This window comes from Ascaphus truei, chromosome 8 (genome assembly GCF_040206685.1).
Source record: "Ascaphus truei isolate aAscTru1 chromosome 8, aAscTru1.hap1, whole genome shotgun sequence".
Classification (NCBI taxonomy): domain Eukaryota; kingdom Metazoa; phylum Chordata; class Amphibia; order Anura; family Ascaphidae; genus Ascaphus; species Ascaphus truei.
The window spans coordinates 62,753,122-62,771,950 of NC_134490.1; the positions used below are offsets into that span (position 1 = coordinate 62,753,122).

The window sequence follows — 18,829 nt, forward strand, 5'->3', positions numbered from 1 at the left end:
ATACAATCTGGAGGCTGCTACAACTATCCTGAGGGGAATCTATGTGTACAAACACGTGCCAAACTGGCGTGATGGGAGGGAGGTGGGGGAGGGAAGTGAAAAAAACATGGGGAAAAGGGGCAAGGTTGTGCCAATAAACCGTCTAATGGCAAAAAAACAGAGCAGAAGTGATCATGTAAAGTGGGGCAACATTTTGGGACAGGATGCCCCTTCCTCAGGTCTGTTCACACAGATCCCTAAGCAAGGAACCTGTGGTACTTCCCTTGATATCATACCACAAATATCTCCCTCCCGTCTGTAATGCAGTCATGTACAGTACTTCCATAGACAGGGAAGTCAATAAATAGAGAAACACTAAATAATCCTGTCAATATGTCCACACAGGTTTACACTGATAAAGCCAGTAATCCAATCAATACCTGTTAAATGTTAACTGAGAAACCCTGGTACATTGATGTATACAATTTCAGGTATGTCACAATATTAGATTAATTGAAGAACCAGCCTAGTACAAGCACAATGAATAGGAATCTAGAGCAGACTAACAAACAATGCTACTTTACATGTGGCTAACCTTAAGGGGAAATCCCAATGAATAGGGAGAAAATGTCAGCAATTTAAGAGACAAAAAAGTCAGCAGAAACTAGGTTCCACAAAAGCAGTATGTCTCATGAGCTCATACGTGTCACCAGCCTCTGGAGCAGCCTGTACTTCTATGGAAGTACAACTTAATGTTCTGATTTGTACATGACAGCATTACAGACGGGAGGGAGATATTTGTGGCATGGTATGAAGGGAAGTACTGCAGGTTTCTTTTTTAGGGATCTGTGGGAACAGGCCTGAGGAAGGGGCCTCCTGCCCCAAAATGTTACCCCCCCCCCCTTTACTTTATCACATCTGCTCCGTTTTTTTGCCATTAGGCAGTTTATTGTCACAACCTAACCCCCTTTCCCCTTGTTTTTTCCCTTCCTTCCCCTACTTCCCTCCCCTCCCCTCCCATCACACCAATTTGGCACGTGTTTGTACACAGATTCCCCTCAGGATAGTTGTAGCATCCTCCAGATTGTATACTGTGTATATCTATCTCAGTACAATTTATATGTTTTGGCATATTCCAGTGTTTTCTCGTTACATTCTCATTGAGTGCTGGGAACATCACCTTTTTTTGCCCTATAGTTTTGGAAGGGCTAAGGGTCCCTCCTGTTGTTCCTATGCACCAGACATTATAGACTTTAAACTTTATCTTGGAAGTGCTGTCTGTAAAACCGTACTTTTTGATTGATTTAAAATATGTTCTCAGGGACTCTTACATATGGCCACCATCATGAGTTTTCTGGATGTTGGTATTGAACTCCCCTTCTTATAAATAAGGATTATTTTCTTTGTGTTGAAAGCCATTCTCATGAAATGCATATTCATCCCGTGAACTAGACGTACAAGAGTTTAATGAACCTTTCCTGGACTAAACTTGAAACAAATCTAATGTTTGGATGCAACGGTTACACCATAAATAAATTGAAAATATAGGACATTCCTGAAGAACTAAAGCCTTCTTTATTAAAGTTAATATATAATATATTATTATACACATCCTTTGTATTTCTCAACATCATGCATGAACTCATTGCTTGAAGAAAGACCAAAAAGCGAGTCCACCAAACTTGTAACATATTTCCTTCTAACTATAGTATTTGAAACAATTATATTTAAAATATGTGGACTGTAGACATCATGTACATTTGTTATCAAAAATTCCAATGTCGTAAGGACCAGCTATTCATTGCCGAGCCCATGACATTAAATATATTGCATGTGCTTCAAGCAGAACGACATTTGTTTTTACTAACTACAGTATAGTGCTTCTTCATATCACAAACAACAGTAAATTCATTAGTGAAGAAGCTAGGAGAGAAGTCTTGTGGTTGAGAGTCTCACCCCTTGTTAGCTGTGTATGGGTTAAACCAGGGGTTCTCAACTCCAGGATATCTCAGCGTCGGCACAGGTGGCTCAGACTGAGCCACTGATTGAGCCACCTGTGCTGAAGCAGGGATGGATTGAGCCACCTGTGCTGAAGCAGGGATAGAATGAAAACCTGAACTGTTGGGGGTCTTGATGACTGGACTTGAGAACTCATGGGTTAAGAAATTCACTTTTCCTATCTTTAAATCAGGTTTTAAAATTAGACTAATTAATAAAGGGTAAATAAACCGCTCATCCGTGTGTGTTATATTTGTGCTTATACCAATTGTAATTACCTAATAAAATTTTATTATTTTTTCTGAGCTTATCCGGTTGAGAAGGGCCATATTTTGTCCCACTAAAAGGTATTGATACCGATAGACTATTGTAAGTCTTACTATTGTACCCTAACATTGAGTGCTCGATATATGAGGGAGCCTTTTTTTGATCCTTTTAGGATCTACTCTGAAATACGATTTAAAATTAGACTGCAAGCTCTTTGCAGCAGAAATTAACTTTAGCTATGTTGTTTTACCATAAACAGCGTTGTTTATACCCAAAGTTCCATGTACAAGTTATGATTGTTTAAGTCCGATGGTTTGTTTTGCTCGTTAAAGCCCCCCTTTTACTTGGATGGTATAGGATGCTCCATCTATTCCTCTCAAAATTGTTTTAATATATGTCAATATTAACGGAGTATTGACCACCCACTCTGCTATTATGCATTTCTAAATACTGTGCAGCTCGTGAAACGGCAAACTAATTTACATGACTTCTGTGCCAAGTTTTGACCAAATATGTTACAACATAAGCATATTTTTTACTTAAGGAGCAACCATCCCATAGGCCTAAAGAAGCAGGAGTTAGAGTGAATCATAAGAAAACAGTGCTATAAAATAGTAACTCAGCAACAAATTCAAACAAAGAATCCGTCCGCTCCTTCTCTTACCGGGCACCTCACAATTGGAGCAATCTACCAGAGACTCTCAAAACCGCCTCCAGTTTAAGTTCTTTCGAGACTTCATTTGTCTCACATTTTAATCTTGTCCTGTAGCAGTTGTCACATACGCCTATAATCATATATTATCTCTAACTGTCAATGAAATGTTTGTAAATATAATGCATAACTTGTTGATTTAATGTAATCATGCATTGTCACATAACTCTGTGCCCAGGACATACTTGAAAAAAAGAGGTGACTCTCAATGTATTACTTTCTGAAAAAAAACATTTTATTAAAAAAAAAAATATATACAAATATATTCAGGCATATTCACCAAACTATTTTGTTTGTGTGCTATTAAAAAGATTTTCAACAATGTTTTAGATACCTACTTATGCTAACTGTAATAGATATTGTGGTATTGGTTTATCTCAGGGCCTAAGCAACATACATTTGAGGAGTGCGTCACAAACAAGTCAGATTGCAGGAATTACTGCTATTTTTACACTTCATAATCACCAATGTTTGCAATGTACTTATATCAATGATGACAACCGTCAACCTCAAATGAATTGTATCAAAGGCGCAATTCGTAAAGAGAAAAGTTGCAGAAGTACAGTGTTAAGAGCCTAAATTATGTTATTCACATTGAAATGTGTTGATGTCTTGTAACGTCAAATATTACATATTTAATGCTTTATATGTTTAGATTAAGTGTTTAGCATCGAATGTGTCAGATCTGAAGAAGAAGATCGTAAAACCGTCAGTTAAACAAACCGAATTCCAGTCCAATGTCAGCTTCAGTGATTGAATTGCGATGAAATAAGAAGAGTAACTTGTCTCATTTCAGGAGAGTCCTCTTAACAGAACTGCCAAATCTAGTGCCAAGCGGATCTAAAGTCGTTTCATGGGCTATGACTAGTAATTATGCATTTTTACACATTGTAGGAAAGTTATTCATTATTTTGTTTCAGCATTTTTAATGTTCCCTCGTGGCTAGATGTTTCTGAGGGTTTATATTATAGAGATAAGACTGCTTATACAACATAGGGCCTCATGCAGAGAGCAGCGCTATTTAAAATAGGTGAGGGGAATAAAAAGTAGGTTTAATGGAGAGTTTTATTCTCCATATGCAGAAATGGGCGAAATCCGCTATTTTTAGCATTACTGCATGTGGAGAATTGTAAATGAGGAGATGCGCGCAGCTGAAAGGGGAAAAAAAAATCGCGCATTCTTTTTTTCCCCCTATAGCCGGCGAGCTTCTGCTTCTTGTCAACTTTATTTGGCGGAGAAAATTGAAGAAAATCGCGCCAAAAACAGCCGCTAGATGGCGAGCGCGCCTTTCTGAATTCGGATATTTTTCAGACTGACGAGATGTAGTTTCTCGCCAGCCGCGCGGCGAGATTTTCAAATAGAAAAAAAAAATTGGCGCGTTTTTCCTACCTCTCCATTTTCAGCTGTTTTTTGCGCGATTTTCTCCGGAAAATGGCGAGATTTTAAATAGCGCTGCTCTCTGCATGAGGCCCATACTTTTTAACAGACAAAATGAAGGGAAAAAAAGCACAGATATTTCATTTTAAATTGCGCTTGGATGCTGCTAGGTGCAGTATGATCCTGAAATTTCTCATCAGCGTCAAAAATTAGTTTTTGTTGTTTGTTTTGGCTCACAGTCAGTAGGTGACTGCTCTAGGTGTACAAACGGTAATGGTATGTACTAAAACATTATGCTTATGTGTGTCAAAAGTAAATAGAAAGTGCATAAAAATCATCTGCTACGTTCAATTTGCCATAAACCCTAAAAAGTCTGTGGATAATGTTAGTGCAGAATTAAGTTGCTTTGTGTCAATAAATATGCATTTGACGCAGCAGGAATGTTTCATTATATAGGTTAACACAGCATGGCAATTATATATAAAATTGCACTAATGATTAATATCTACTAACATAAAATATTTAAAAAAAATACAAATAATTCTATTTTAATTTACATTGTATCAATCAGGTATTCAACATGATGCAATGCGTCACACTTATTTTCAAACATCGAACTATGCACCCTATGTTTGAAGCGTTCGTGTATAGGCTGCACATTTTTATTAAGGTTTGTATGACTTTTTTAGCCCTGAAATGTTGACACACAAAAGTACAAATACAGTATCAGATGAGTATCTTAGTTATCTAAATGTACCATAGGTATGTAAATGGATATGTATTTTTTAAACTTCATCTACTAAGTCAGGGTGGCCCACTCCAGTCCTCAATGGTCACTAACAGGTCAGGTTCAGCACAGGTGGCTCAATCAGTCCCTGCTTCAGCACAGGTGGCTCAATTAGTCCCTGCTTCAGCACAGGTGGTGCAGTCGAAGACTGAGCCACCTGTGCTAAGCAGGGAGGTCCTTAAAACCTGACCTGTTGTTGGTCCTTGAGGACTGGCATTGCCCACACTTGAATTGGATGCATCTAAATCCAAAACAAGCTAAAATCTTTATCGTAGTTTTTCATTATCTTATAGTGTTCTGTTTTTAATACAGATTACTGTATTGTTCATATAGTAGAAAACAATTCAGCTTTATCTTGTACCTGTTTAGATATAAAAAAAATTGCCATCTTTTTATTTAAATGTTTTTATTTCATAGTTTCTATAAAGCTAAAATAAGAAATACAAAGCAAATGCCTATCCAAAATATGCTGCTTGGAAAAGGAGATCAACAGTGTATCCTTTCTAGATTTTGAGGAATGTACAAACAGATACAATACAACTGTGTGTGTGTGTGTGTGTGTGTGTGTGTGTGTGTGTGTGTGTGTGTGTGTATATATCATATGGAAATCAGACATTTTGTATATGCTACACAATGGGCCAGGTATACCTGATTGGTTATTGATGTGTAGGTTATTTGTCTGTCTTTGTAGGAAAATGACAATCTCAATAATAGAGAGAAAAATAGGAGCAACTTGTTCATTGTTTCAACAGTCCCTAAAGAATGAAAGATAGCACATCCAACCCCGAACAAGCACTCAAGGACACACGTCTTTTCCTTTCAATAAGAGTTGGAACTGCTCTTTAATGGCTTGCTTGTCAGATCCCAGGTGATCTTCTCTATTGCTATATAGTGGCCAGGTGAGGGGAATGTGCAGTGTCCGCATGCTGTCTGGTGCATGCTTTAAACTGCCTTTATTTCAGCTAAACTCTAATTATATTGTCTGAAGAGCACGATCATCAATAATAATCAGCTCGTACAACAGAGCTAAGCTCAGAAAGTAGAACATATATTGTTTCTTGTCCCGAAGTGTTCACATTGTCCTGGTGTGTGCTGCACTGTGGTACACACACACACACACACACACACACACACACACACACACACACACACACACACACACACACACACACACACACACACACACACACACACACACACACACACACACATATTGTGCCTCTAATGAACCTATATCACACACACGTGTGTGTGTGTGTGTGTGTGTGTGTGTGCGCGTGTGTGTTTGAAGAGTGTGACATAGGTTCATTAGAGGCACAATTGCTGGCCACTTGTTACTGCATCTGGTGTGCACACAAGTACGTTTACAATGATTTATTACCCATAAATTCAGAGTATCACACTCTTATTATGATGCACTGTAGGAAGTGTGGGCTTGTAATATGTTGGAATACATTTTAAGGAACCAACAAGGTAGTTCTTAGTGAACAAAGCTGTTACTCAAGGTGTCCTCATCTATGCATATGTAGCACTGCTGTGTTTCTTACAAATAATAGTCTACAATTCCATAAACATTTCAAACATATCTGCCTTTAATTATTGACTTTGTCTATTCCTTTTTTATTATTGTATATGGGGAAGTTCAACAATTAACTGCATATTATTTACTTTGTTGTTTAACCGACCTACTAGTTGACGAACTCATTTTGTAGCAATATCAGACATTTATTGTTAATTGATTAATATCTGTATTTCTACAACAAAAGGGATTCGCTGTGATGTAAAAGGCAGTTTTGTGGTTTATATGCTGGTATGAAACATAAGAGCTGGATTTGTTTTTCATATGCTGTGTAAATCCTTATCCATAATATGATTTATTTATACATGTTTTTCGTTATTCTGCCTTTTATTTATTTATATTAAAAACAAATACATACATTTCAGGTGCATTCATTTCAATTCGTAGCCCTAATTGTATAAATAATGTAGCTTGGATGTTGGTGAGGAAAGTTTTTTTATTTGACTATATTTGTGCTTTCAGAGGTTGTATTATATTGCTAAGGACCTACCGATTGCCCAATGAAGCTAGTTTTCTATTCTAATTTCCAGCATTTTTTTTTTAAATTCTAGTTATTTACATTTTAACACGCGAGAAAACGTATAGAAATGTCCTGCAAAAAGAGCAAATGTGTTATTTCCTTATATATGTGAACCTAGGAATAAAAAAAAGGTCATATATTTCTGTAACCAAAAACACTGATGTATAAATGTTAGGGTTTTTATAGATCTATACAAGATAGATATATACAAGAACATGATATTATTATTATTATTATTATTATTATTATTATTATTATTACCTTCTGACATTTTCAAGCGTCAGGTTGATTTATTTTTGGACGATTTATATCGTTTTGTGGCAATGTTGTATCATTTCTACATTGAACCTAGAATAAAATGACAACACGTGGTGCAATCCAATTCCACTTGGAATTAAACAACACGATCCTGTATGAAATAAAACAAAATATTATCCTTCAATCTCTTCCACTATCACAGTGAACATCTCATATTTTCATACAATAATGGACAGCGTGTCATCCAATGTTTCCATTGCGAACAAGATTTGTATTTATTTAAATGATCCCACGTCACTGAATTAACTTCCTCAACCAACGCCTCGCTATTGTGAGTATGTGGAGATGAGTTAATGCAAGAAATATGTCTAGTTCTGTTACAGAAAGATCTCTCCCACTACACCTGCATCACACTGCATCACACTGCATCACACTACATCACACTACATCACACTGCATCACACTACATCACACTGCATCACACTGCATCACACTACAGCAGACTGCATCACACTACATCACACTGCATCACACTACATCACACTGCATCACACTATATCACACTATATCACGCTACATCACACTGCATCAAACTACATCACACTCCATCACAATGCATCACACCGTATCACACTGCATCACATTGCATCACATTGCATCACACTGCATCACACTACATCACACTACATCACACTGCATCACACTACATCACACCACACTGCATCACACTGCATCACACTGCATCACACTGCATCACACTGCATCACACTGCATCACACTGCACCACAATGCATCACACTAAGAAACATGATTTGCACAATTTCTGTGTTATAGGAAAACAATTCTAATATAAATGATTATAAATAAGACCAATAGTTTACCATTGTGGTATTATCATTGTTTACATTATTAACATGTATTAAAGTTGTATTTGATCAGTGCCTAGCAATTGTTGTATATAATATACGATAGGCAGCAGATACATAATATGTCATTATGTATCACCTGTTCGTTTTGTGCACTGCAGCTGTTGTGCTATATATAACACCTAGTCTATCTGAAGTATATATAGCTCACACTAGGTGTGTGTGTGTGTGTGTGTGTGTGTGTGTGTGTGTGTGTGTGTGTGTGTGTGTGTGTGTGTGTGTGTGTGTGTGTGTGTGTGTGTGTGTGTGTGTGTGTGTGTGTGTGTGTGTGGTGCAATTGTATGCGAAAAAAGTGACAAACCCAAGTCTCCAAAACCACTGATTAAAATGACATCTGATGCAGTGATATGAAAGTGACATTATAATGATATTTTTAGTGATATTAAAGTGAAACTATAATGATATTGTAGTTATATTAAAGCTATTGTCAGAACTAATGTGACTACAATTAACTATGTATACTTTCCATCTAAGAAATGAACAGTCTCCTCTGTTTGTATATGCTTGTAGGTAGGTCATGATTATTCAAGATTATATTCATATTTTGAAACGTTTCTGTTTTTACAGGTACTGTGCTTTCAATGAAGTATAGGGGATGTGTTGATAAAATGCATACACGTGAGCTACTCAAAAGTTAGAAAAAGCAATAAATAATGTATTTTTACCCTTTTTTTAAGTAGAATGATATAGTTCGAATATATTTATTAAAATAAGATACTCTGAGTGTCTATTTAAAATATTTGTACTTATTGCTTGGAAAAGCAAACGTATTCTTTTTAGTTTTCACTTATATAGCAATCAAGATTAGCAATCAATATTAGCTAGAATGTTGTAGAATTGCTTTGGGTCATTTATTTGCAGCATGGATTACAGAATTCACCAAAATATGTTAATTTTAATCAGTGCTATATTGAAAACAGGAACAATATACACTATGAACTGAACTGCTCTTCTCTCTCTCTCTCTCTCTCTCTCTCTCTCTCTCTCTCTCTCTCTCTCTCTCTCTCTCTCTCTCTCTCTCTCTCTCTCTCTCTCTCTCTCTCTCTCTCTCTCTCTCTCTCTCTCTCTCTCTCTCTCTCTCTCTCTCTCAACAAAATATTGAGTACACTTTTTATGAGTTTCAAAAATGGCAAAATGTATCTTACTTTGCTCACAACTACATTAAAAACAAGAACAAAATCGACCCACTGGCAAATAATATTATATTTTTATCATTTTAAGAAGTAATAGATTACTTAGGAAACCAGACCAGAATAAGTACAATTAAAATAAATACATATATGAATTGTAATATTTTAATCCAATGCGAAATAGATCAAACCGAAACTTAAATACATCTTATTATATATTCATTATGTTATTAAACTAATTAATCTCATTAAGCAATATTCGATGGCTCAATATTTCCAGCTCTGCAAGAAGTGCTACATTTTCCCCCCTTAACAGTTACTTTCAAGAAATGCACTTTGCGACAACGAAACTGTTTCTACTATAAAATAATGTATAATTTATTTTCTAATTTAGAAAACTTCAACAAGTATTTACATACAGCTTGCAAACATCAACAAGTATTTATAGTCAAAGGTGTACCGTTCTACTGACTAAGTCTAGATTAAAAATTGAGCATTTTAAGAAAAATCTGGCCAGCCAAAGTGTGTGTGTGTGTGTGTGTGTGTACGTGTGTTTATTTAAGGTATATAGGCTCAGATCCACAAAAGGGTGCTTACCTTTAGCACGCCTTTTCTCCCAGTCATATGAATGGCAATCGATGGGTGCTAAAATTTAGTAGCCTTTTGTGGATCTGAGCCTATATACCTTAAATAAAAACACAATAAAATGATTCCCTTTTTTAAAAAACTTGTTTTCAAACCCCTCATGGTCAGACTTTGAAACTCAGTTCTGCACCTTGTGGCTCTAAAGGGGTTAACAATTTTTTTTTATTTTGGGTGGGAAAGAACCTAATGTACACTTTCTGCCATAGCCTGAAAAGTCTCATGGTGTATAAAGTACGCATTCTCTTTTTTGTTGTTGCTGTTGTGCACTGAATTCAATTCAATCCAATTAAGCAAATGACTGAAAGTGTTAAACTGCTCATGCTAGTTTGCAAGAGACAAAAGTACTGTACCAGCTTCAGTCAGGGCCTTGTTATAGTGATATGTGGGAGGACCAGCTGGGTAGGCAGTACAGGTAGGGGTAATACTGGTATGCCTGGTACAGGGAGAAGAGAGATGGACTGAGCGCATCTTCTGGGCAGTACTGTCTCTGGTCGTCCTTCACCAAAACCCTGACAGCTACTTTCTTGGCTGGCATTTGGGATGATTTGCTTGATTGTTGTGTTGCCATCAACTTCCTCTTGGTCTTGTATCTCCTGTTCTGAAACCAAATTTTAACCTGGGTCTCAGTGAGTTTGAGAGCAGCAGCCATGTCTGCTCTTTCAGGCCCAGAGAGGTACCTCTGCAGGCTAAACCTCCTCTCCAGTTCATAGACCTGTGCATGAGAGAAGGCGGCCCGGGACCTCTTCTTGCCAGATTTATGTTGATCTCCTGGACTGTCTTCCATCCTGTCCCCAGGAGAAGTGTCTGTAAAGCCCCCTATAGAACAAAAGGGGAAACGGTGGATGACAACAATTGACTTATATAAATTCAGCGTTTCCTACTGAAACAGCCAGTGTGCAATGTGTATGGTCAGCACTGACATATACAAAGAAGAATTCATTGTAATGTATTATAGGTTTTTATTGACAACCATGATTGCATTGGAATTCGAATATCATTTTTTAATTGATATATTTAATTGGCGTGTGTGTGTGTGTATACACACACACACGCACAATTCAGTCAGTCCCCTGCTTACTTATGTCTGGTAAAGTTTGATTTCGTATTTGTTGTTTCTCTGCTTGGTAAATGTGCAAAGGAGGCAAGAAAATGCCATGTGATTTATAAGGACACAGTCAGAGTAAAATCCACTATATCATCTCTTTTATACAAAGAATATCAGCCGATAGGTAAAATACATATTTATCTACGTTGCATTAAATCCAACCGTGTAACTCGTCAGATTGTCAGAGAGAATGTCTGCTTATTTTAAATTGGGGAAAATAAGTTGCAAGTATTTAATCATTTTACTGCTTGAACAAAAGGGGAATGAAACATTGATACCTATTCAATCCTCTCTCTGCAGCCGGGAAAACACAGGCAGGATACAGATTTTGGAGCTGGGTAAATATACTTGAAAAGGTTCAATATCATCAAAATAGCACTAAAGCAGACATGGTTATTCTGAGATGACACCTTAAACCGAACCAATTAATAAATGATGATGGTGAAGATATTGGGACATGCAGCACCTGCAATATTTATTTGATGTCTTGACACAAAGGATACAACTGGTATGACATTAAACAAAACGACTGAATAACATTTCAGCATTACCTGAATGTAGACATAACATCAATGCGTGTACTGTACATTATTTGTCTCACTACAGTATAACATTAGTTTAATATGAATTCAACTACAAACTACATTTCTTTATTTGTTCACTCCACTTTTTTGTAGGTCACTGTATGTTAGATAGTTTGCTAAATGACTTACCTTTTGCAGATGGTTCGTGATCTCTGTCCCAAGATAAGTCCTCGGAACCAGAGTCTGCTCCCTGCTTCTCTTTCTCTGGGCTCGGTGGAGGTAGGGGGTCATTTGGTGACTCGTCCACTGACAGGTCTTGTGTGACTCCTCCTGGGAAATTGGTCTTTGTACCATCTTCTGTCTGTGATAAGGAGGTGTGCTGAAGAACTGTGCTGGACTCACTGGGCTTTTCAGAAAGTATCTCTCGCTGTGATCCCTTTGACTTCCCTGCCATGCCTCCAGATACACTTCTGCAATCAGAACAACCCCTTCTCAGAATGTCCTGGATTGTGAACGAGGTGGGAAAGAGACTTCTCTGAGACATCTTAGTGCATCACTTCAAAACGGACTTGATATCCAAATGGACAGAGGGAGCCCTTCTGGTCAGGAGATCAGGTCAAGCAGCAAGTTGCAGGACTTGCTAAACCAAGAAGAGAGGGCGAGGTCAGCAAAGACACAAAGCAGGCGAGAGGATGCCTCCTGCTATCCTCACTGGTAGAACCAGTCAGCAGTGTGTCATATCTTCCTCAACACAGATCACCACCCTCTACTGGGAACTCAGCCAACTCTACTGCAATTGGGTAGAAAGGGGTTGTTGCAGGTTAACCCCGGCCAATGAGTCAGGAAGTCAGTGTTGAGGAAAAGTGGTCCACTCATTACAGGGAAAGCACAGTCCCTCTCTTCTGATCACAGCCCATTTACCAGAAACCAGAACCACTTATTGGTCGGATGGAAGGAGGTGAAGGGAATGGATTTGCTCTGTTCTATCCATCAAGACACAATCAGCTCAGGTTTGAATGAAAAGATGAGACGTATATATTGTCTTTACCTGGTGTACACGGGGCAGAATGCGCTGATAAACACATCTCGCCAACTCTTCACATAAACTCGCCTGTTTTATCTCACTAAGGTATTTCTTCTTGAAGTAGAGGAGATGCTGTTTTATTTCAGAATATTGTTTAATTAACAATGTGTCTGCAGTATTGCAGGTAATACAGTTGTTGTCACATGTCAGCCTTCCCGAGGCTTTAATGATTGTGAACATGGGGTGCCATGGCATTATTATACTGGATTTCATTTGTCCAAAGGCATTGTCTGTTTGTTTTTCTAACCCAATTCTTGTGGGTTATTTTTAGGGACCATGAAGGTACGATACTCTAAGGCAGGGGTGCTGAACTCCAGTCCTCAATCCGCCCACCCCCTCTTCCAACACGTCAAGTTTTCTGGATATCGCTGCTTCAGCACAGGTTGCTCAATCGGTCCCTGCTTTAGACAGGTGGCTCAATCAGAGGATCAGTCTTCGACAGTCTTTGATTGAGCCACCTGTGCTGAAGCTGGGATATCTTGAAACCCGGCCTGTTGGGGGGAGGGGCATCGAGGACTGGCGTTGAGCCCCCCTGAAATAAGGGAATTAAAGATATTTTGGGATGGGATAATGAGTAATCAACTACACACATTGGAAAACATTCCGATAATTGCTCTTTACATCTGACCCTACTCACCAAACTGGGCAGAACAATTCCACATCCAAATACAAAGTCACATACAAAATACACCAGTTAGATCAGAATGTTTTTTAAACCCAGTACAATTATTTCTGATAAACAAGCAGCGATAACATTGATTATAAAAAATATTTTTATTTGTAAATGCCCAATTTGTATTTTTTTTTTTTTACACAAAATATAACATGTATAATAGTATTTGGATACTTGAACTGTATCCAGTTATGTTTTATATAATTAAAAAACTGTTGTTCTCTTTTGAGACCGTGTAATAGATCTTCATTTTATCCGGATCCAGTTTAACTTTTGAGTTAATATGTTAATAAAATATGAAGATTTATTTAGATGAATGGATCAGTTAGGGGAATCAGTGGAATTTACATGTATAATCTAGACACCTCTCACATTTTTTAAATAAACGTAGCAAGTAATTATAGCAGCTCCTTCACGATACTAGAAAGTATTTGATTAAAATAATATAACAAAAATAAACTACTACAAAATCATTGATATTAAAGGCAATCAGAAAAAAGAAAATGGCTTTTCAATCAGATTTTTTTTAAAGTCAGACAGTGTTACAGTTTAAAACATTTTTTAAATTGAATTCCTTAATAAGATTGTCAGATAAATCGTTTCACAGTATTACTTGCACTTGCTTTTATGAGCAGAAGTTATGTTATAATAAACCCCCCAATTACATTCGTTTCTCTTGTGGTTTCTTCTGAGTTCATTGAGAAGACGAGGCAGTGAAGAAGTGCATGTCTTCCATGTTACCCAGCCACTGTTTTTTTCGCATTGTTTTCATGCAGTTTTGGATTCCACTGACATTGCAATAAAAACGTTACATGGTTTAGGAAGAATTTGTTAACACAAAAGTGAAGTTCTTTCCCCTTACCCAACTAATTTGGGATTTTTAAAACATCTTTGAATAGCTCAATGCTTTGCGAAAGGATTGCCTTATTTCCATTGCTAACAATTTGGCATGTTACATAATTCTTATAAAATTGTCAACATTGAATTGCATGCTAATAACGAGTATTATTTGGCTTCCCAAAAAGTCCAGTCTCTACGGTTTCACATTTGTGTTTTAGTTTCACGTTGAACAAACATCTTGGTGATTTTGAAGGCCGAAACATTTATTGTGTTACTAAATATTTAAAACACGCTTTTATTTTATTCCTGGGTGCTGGCGCCTTATCATTGTTGGTGAAACAGACAATTATTGTATTTTTAGTATTACTCATTATTAAAATGAAATAAACGAAGAATCCTAAAATCAGAATTTCTGCAGATAATAATGTAATATCCTAAAGCCCAGACAGTGTTTGCATTGTGCTACACGTACCGAATATAATCTAAAATCCCACAACCGTAAAGCTTGCAATAATGGGGAGACAAAATACCACAAAAATGAGACCAGTGATTAAAACCAGGCAACCCACATCAAAGACAATGACAATTGACCACCAGGCCCCTCATCTCCTCTTAAATGTGGATAACTTACAGTATCTTCACTAATAAGAAAACACACTCCATGCAACCTCTATGTTTTGTATATCAGATGGTTTCTGTCGAGGTAAAGCTGAGGATGTGTATGTCACTTCCTAAAGTTAGGAAGGTGGAATGATTAGGAAAGACATCTGAAAGAAGCTGATATTTTATGCAGTGAAAGGTTGAAAAGTGCTGTGAGAAGTACTCGTTATTCTCCTGTCCCACTCATCACGGTGGTAAAGGGGGATATCTATTCCCTTTCATCTGCATGGACAGAGGATAACATCTGGCTGGTCTGATTCTCTGCAAATATCCTTCTGTGGTTTCACTTCCTGCCAAACTTTTCTTAAAGCACCATTTATGTCCATCTTATTTCCTCCATGCAGAGGTAACGTTGAGTTAATAGAAGAGTTGCTTAGTTTGTAAGGGTAAATCAGTGTCGCTGAATGGATCATGCTAATGGATTTGACTGGAACTGGGAGCACAAAGCAGAGCATTAAATAGAAGTCACTCTACAAATACAGAAGGAATTTTATAATAGATGGACTGTCCTGAACCATTTCAGTGCTGGAAACTGTGGCAAACTGTACAGGACAATAGAATGTATCTACAGCATAGAGAGGGTTAAGATATCAGGTAAGCAGTGTTACAACTCACTTATGGGCTAGAGCAGGGAAAATCGCAGGTGGTCTCAGTTCACTCATTTATTTTCTATACTGTATATTAGGTTGAATATTAACAAACATCCCTAAAGCAATATGACCAAACCCTCCTTCCCTCATTCTTCATAAGCCTTCATTTTAACAGCTTTAAGTGTAATGTCATTCAGAGAGAGACCTTTCTTTTGTGAATGACTTGTTGCAGCTTCAGTGGCTTTCTATGATAAAATCAACTGAAAGTGTATTTTAAGTGTAATTTGAAGGAACATGTCTGGGGCACAAGGCGTGCTAAGGAATGGGGTTTAAAGAATTCAAGTAAAAATAAGCAACGTGAATCTTATGTCTACCTCACTTCTCCATACAGAACTAGTGTCAGGCACCTTTGTTTGTCCTCCGGAAAGAAATAATGAAATCCCTCCCTTTTAAGCAAATTATGCACCTGATTAATGGGTTTAGCTGGCTTGTTATAGTTTAACTTCAGATCAGCTGTTGTAACCTTTCACTACACACCGGGCAATTTCACTGAGGTGTGACAGCAGAAATGATGCAGAAAATATGCAATCAATACAGAAACCTGCAGGCAGCATCAACAATTGTAACTATTTCAGGTGCCTCGATTGAACAAAACCTGACATATAATGCTGTGAAAAACCGGGACAACGCCCATACATGTCCCTGTGTACAGAACCAGAGGCACAGGGTTTATAGAGAAGGGGCAAGAGGGGGGACTTTTTAAACAGTAATTGATGGGAGACTTCTAAATCACAAAACGAAGTCAAGCTCTAGGTGACGGTTTAAATGACACAGTGGACCTTTTGCCATAAAGTTGACACTTAGGTCCCTATTAGAGATGTTGTTAGGGTGCCTATCCCTGCTGCTGGGAGATTAAAATCACATTCATCCGAATGAGGCTCCAACCATCCCCGACAAGGCTAATATCATATGCTCTTAGAGAGTTGTGTCTCGACTCTACCAGTCCATGGGGTCTGTTTGTCTAAGTCTTCCAGCTGCAAAACGGGGGCAGAAAATGTGCACCAAAGCACCCCCTCACTGAAACCAAGGGATGTTCTTTTTTTACAAATCTGGTATAGTATTTTTGACCCAGTTTTGCAGCCGTGAGACTTTGATATGTGACCCCAGTGTATCCAGGTAGTGTACCCTTCCTTTAAAAAATAAAATAAAAGAAGCAATGACATCAGACAGTGTATCAACGTTTCTCTACTATGACCCTGATATCGAAACAGTGTCAGGTTTATACAACAAACACACTGATAGTAACATTATTGTTTTCTCCGATAAATAGCCCCTATAGTAATTAAGAGTTTGGCAATATTGGGATTGTAATTGGAGCAATGTGGAGAACTAGTCTAGTCTTGTCTTTCTTTTTCTGAATACCAGTGAAAAATTAATCAAGAAGAATAATCCAATATGTAACATTAAAGAGAGAACCCCCCCCCCCCTAAATAACACAGGAGAGGCAGTGATACCCTGAACTGATTTCGCTTAATGCCTTTGTTGAAAGATGCCTGCGATGTACTGTTAAGCAATGTTCTGTTGCCCCCTCTGGCAGTATAGGGATCAGCCTGCATTCCTAGTGCTGAACCTGTATCAATACCCCTCCAGTGGGTAGCACAATTCTGGAAGGGCAAATCCATTATTGAAAACCATTGTTGCCATCACCCAATGGACAGGTCTTAAATAATAATGATTACGGTTTTCCTGTTTAAAGAGATGAATCATTAAATGGCTAAATAGCTCAGATTGTTTTCCAAAGTGCATTCAACATTATTTCAAAACTAAGGTTTTTTTGTTTTACCCATCCTATGGTTGCCGAATAAATGCATGCATAGTTATGCTGGTAATTGCAAACTAGGGTAATAAGAGGAGAGAAGACAACTGCCACACACACATACTGCTGTTATTAATTAACACCTGTAGTCCAACACTGGAGAGATTCAGTAAGGTATAAGTGGGTAGGGTACATACATGTAATCATTCTACGTGTAATAACATACATGAATACTTACCGGAGTCTATGCATGAAGTGAAAAGTGTGCTTTGATACACTGCACAATTTTTATGCTCACATTTTTATCAAATGTAAGGAACATGAATCAGACTACCAGATGGTGGATTTTCTGATGCAGGAAATAAGGAGACCAAGTGAAGCACAGAGCCCTAGAATTGAGTGCATCTCAGTATAATCTGCATCATGAAATGGGATACTTTGATGCAACATGAGGATATCTGTCTGTTTCCCCCACTTGTGCTTCAAAATGTCCCAGTTAGGCCCCAAAACCTGCCTCTTGTAATTGATCACACGATAGAATGATATACATGTGATGCCATCTAAAACAACATTTCCTCTGGTCTCGGTAAGAAAACCGATTCCTAATATGTACATTCTCTGTCCTGGAACTGTATAATAGAAGTGTTGACCATATGAAAGTCCCTCGTATGTGCACTTTGGTCTGTATTACAGCGCCCCCTGCAGGTTCACTTGAGTGCATTGGTCAATTCCACTGGGTTGATCTTTGGAAGAGAAGAAATAACTGGGAGTCCGGGGATGTTAAGTGATGAGATGAGACTCCAGCTTAAAGTCCAGAACAGACAGGCGTCCCAGCACCATATCGGAAAGCAGACAACTCAGCAGTGGTAACTAATTCCTATTTCTTATCACATCAACTAATATTTGCTGGAATTATGCTATGACATTATTTCACAGTTATAACGATGATGTGTTCTGTTAAATTGACTTAATTACAAGCAATGGAGGCGTATTCCTTTTTTTAGGCGATGATAATTACAATGGCATTTTAATAAGTAACTCAGAATAAGAAAGGTGTCTAAATACTAAATAAAAAAAAAGGTGTGTATCACACAGATCTTATTGGCAATGGTCTGTGCATCTGTACTGTCATTTGATGTAAATATTGTAAATATTTAGTGCAGGGGTGGCCAACTTTAGTCCTCAAGGGCCACCAACAGGTCAGGTTTTTAGGATATCCCTGCGCCAGCACAGGTGTCTCAGTCTTTGATTGAGCCATCTGTCCTGAAGCTGGGATATCATTAAAACCTGACCTGTTGGTGGCCCCCTGAGGACTAGAGTTGGCCACCCATAATTTCATAATTTAGTGACTACACGAAG

The 18,829-nt window shown here is 37.8% G+C and overlaps 1 protein-coding gene across 1 annotated transcript; it reads right to left on the bottom strand.

The window, feature by feature from the left end:
- Positions 1-9,494: 9,494 nt before the first annotated feature.
- Positions 9,495-12,546, bottom strand: LOC142501834 (homeobox protein zampogna-like). Its single transcript, XM_075612319.1, has 2 exons — positions 11,997-12,546; positions 9,495-10,994 (listed from the first exon to the last, which is right to left on the bottom strand). Exons 1-2 carry the CDS (start codon positions 12,349-12,351, stop codon positions 10,549-10,551), a joined length of 801 nt encoding a protein of 266 aa, XP_075468434.1. The 5' UTR covers positions 12,352-12,546; the 3' UTR covers positions 9,495-10,548.
- Between the last annotated feature and the right edge of the window lie 6,283 nt (positions 12,547-18,829).

Bases quoted from the DNA above. Each gene is read 5' to 3' on its own strand.
- LOC142501834 (XM_075612319.1), bottom strand. From the start codon at position 12,351: ATGTCTCAGAGAAGTCTCTTTCCCACCTCGTTCACAATCCAGGACATT. The intron at 10,995-11,996 runs GTAAGTCATTTA...TTTGTTCTATAG, and splicing joins TCACGAACCATCTGCAAAAG to GGGGCTTTACAGACACTTCT.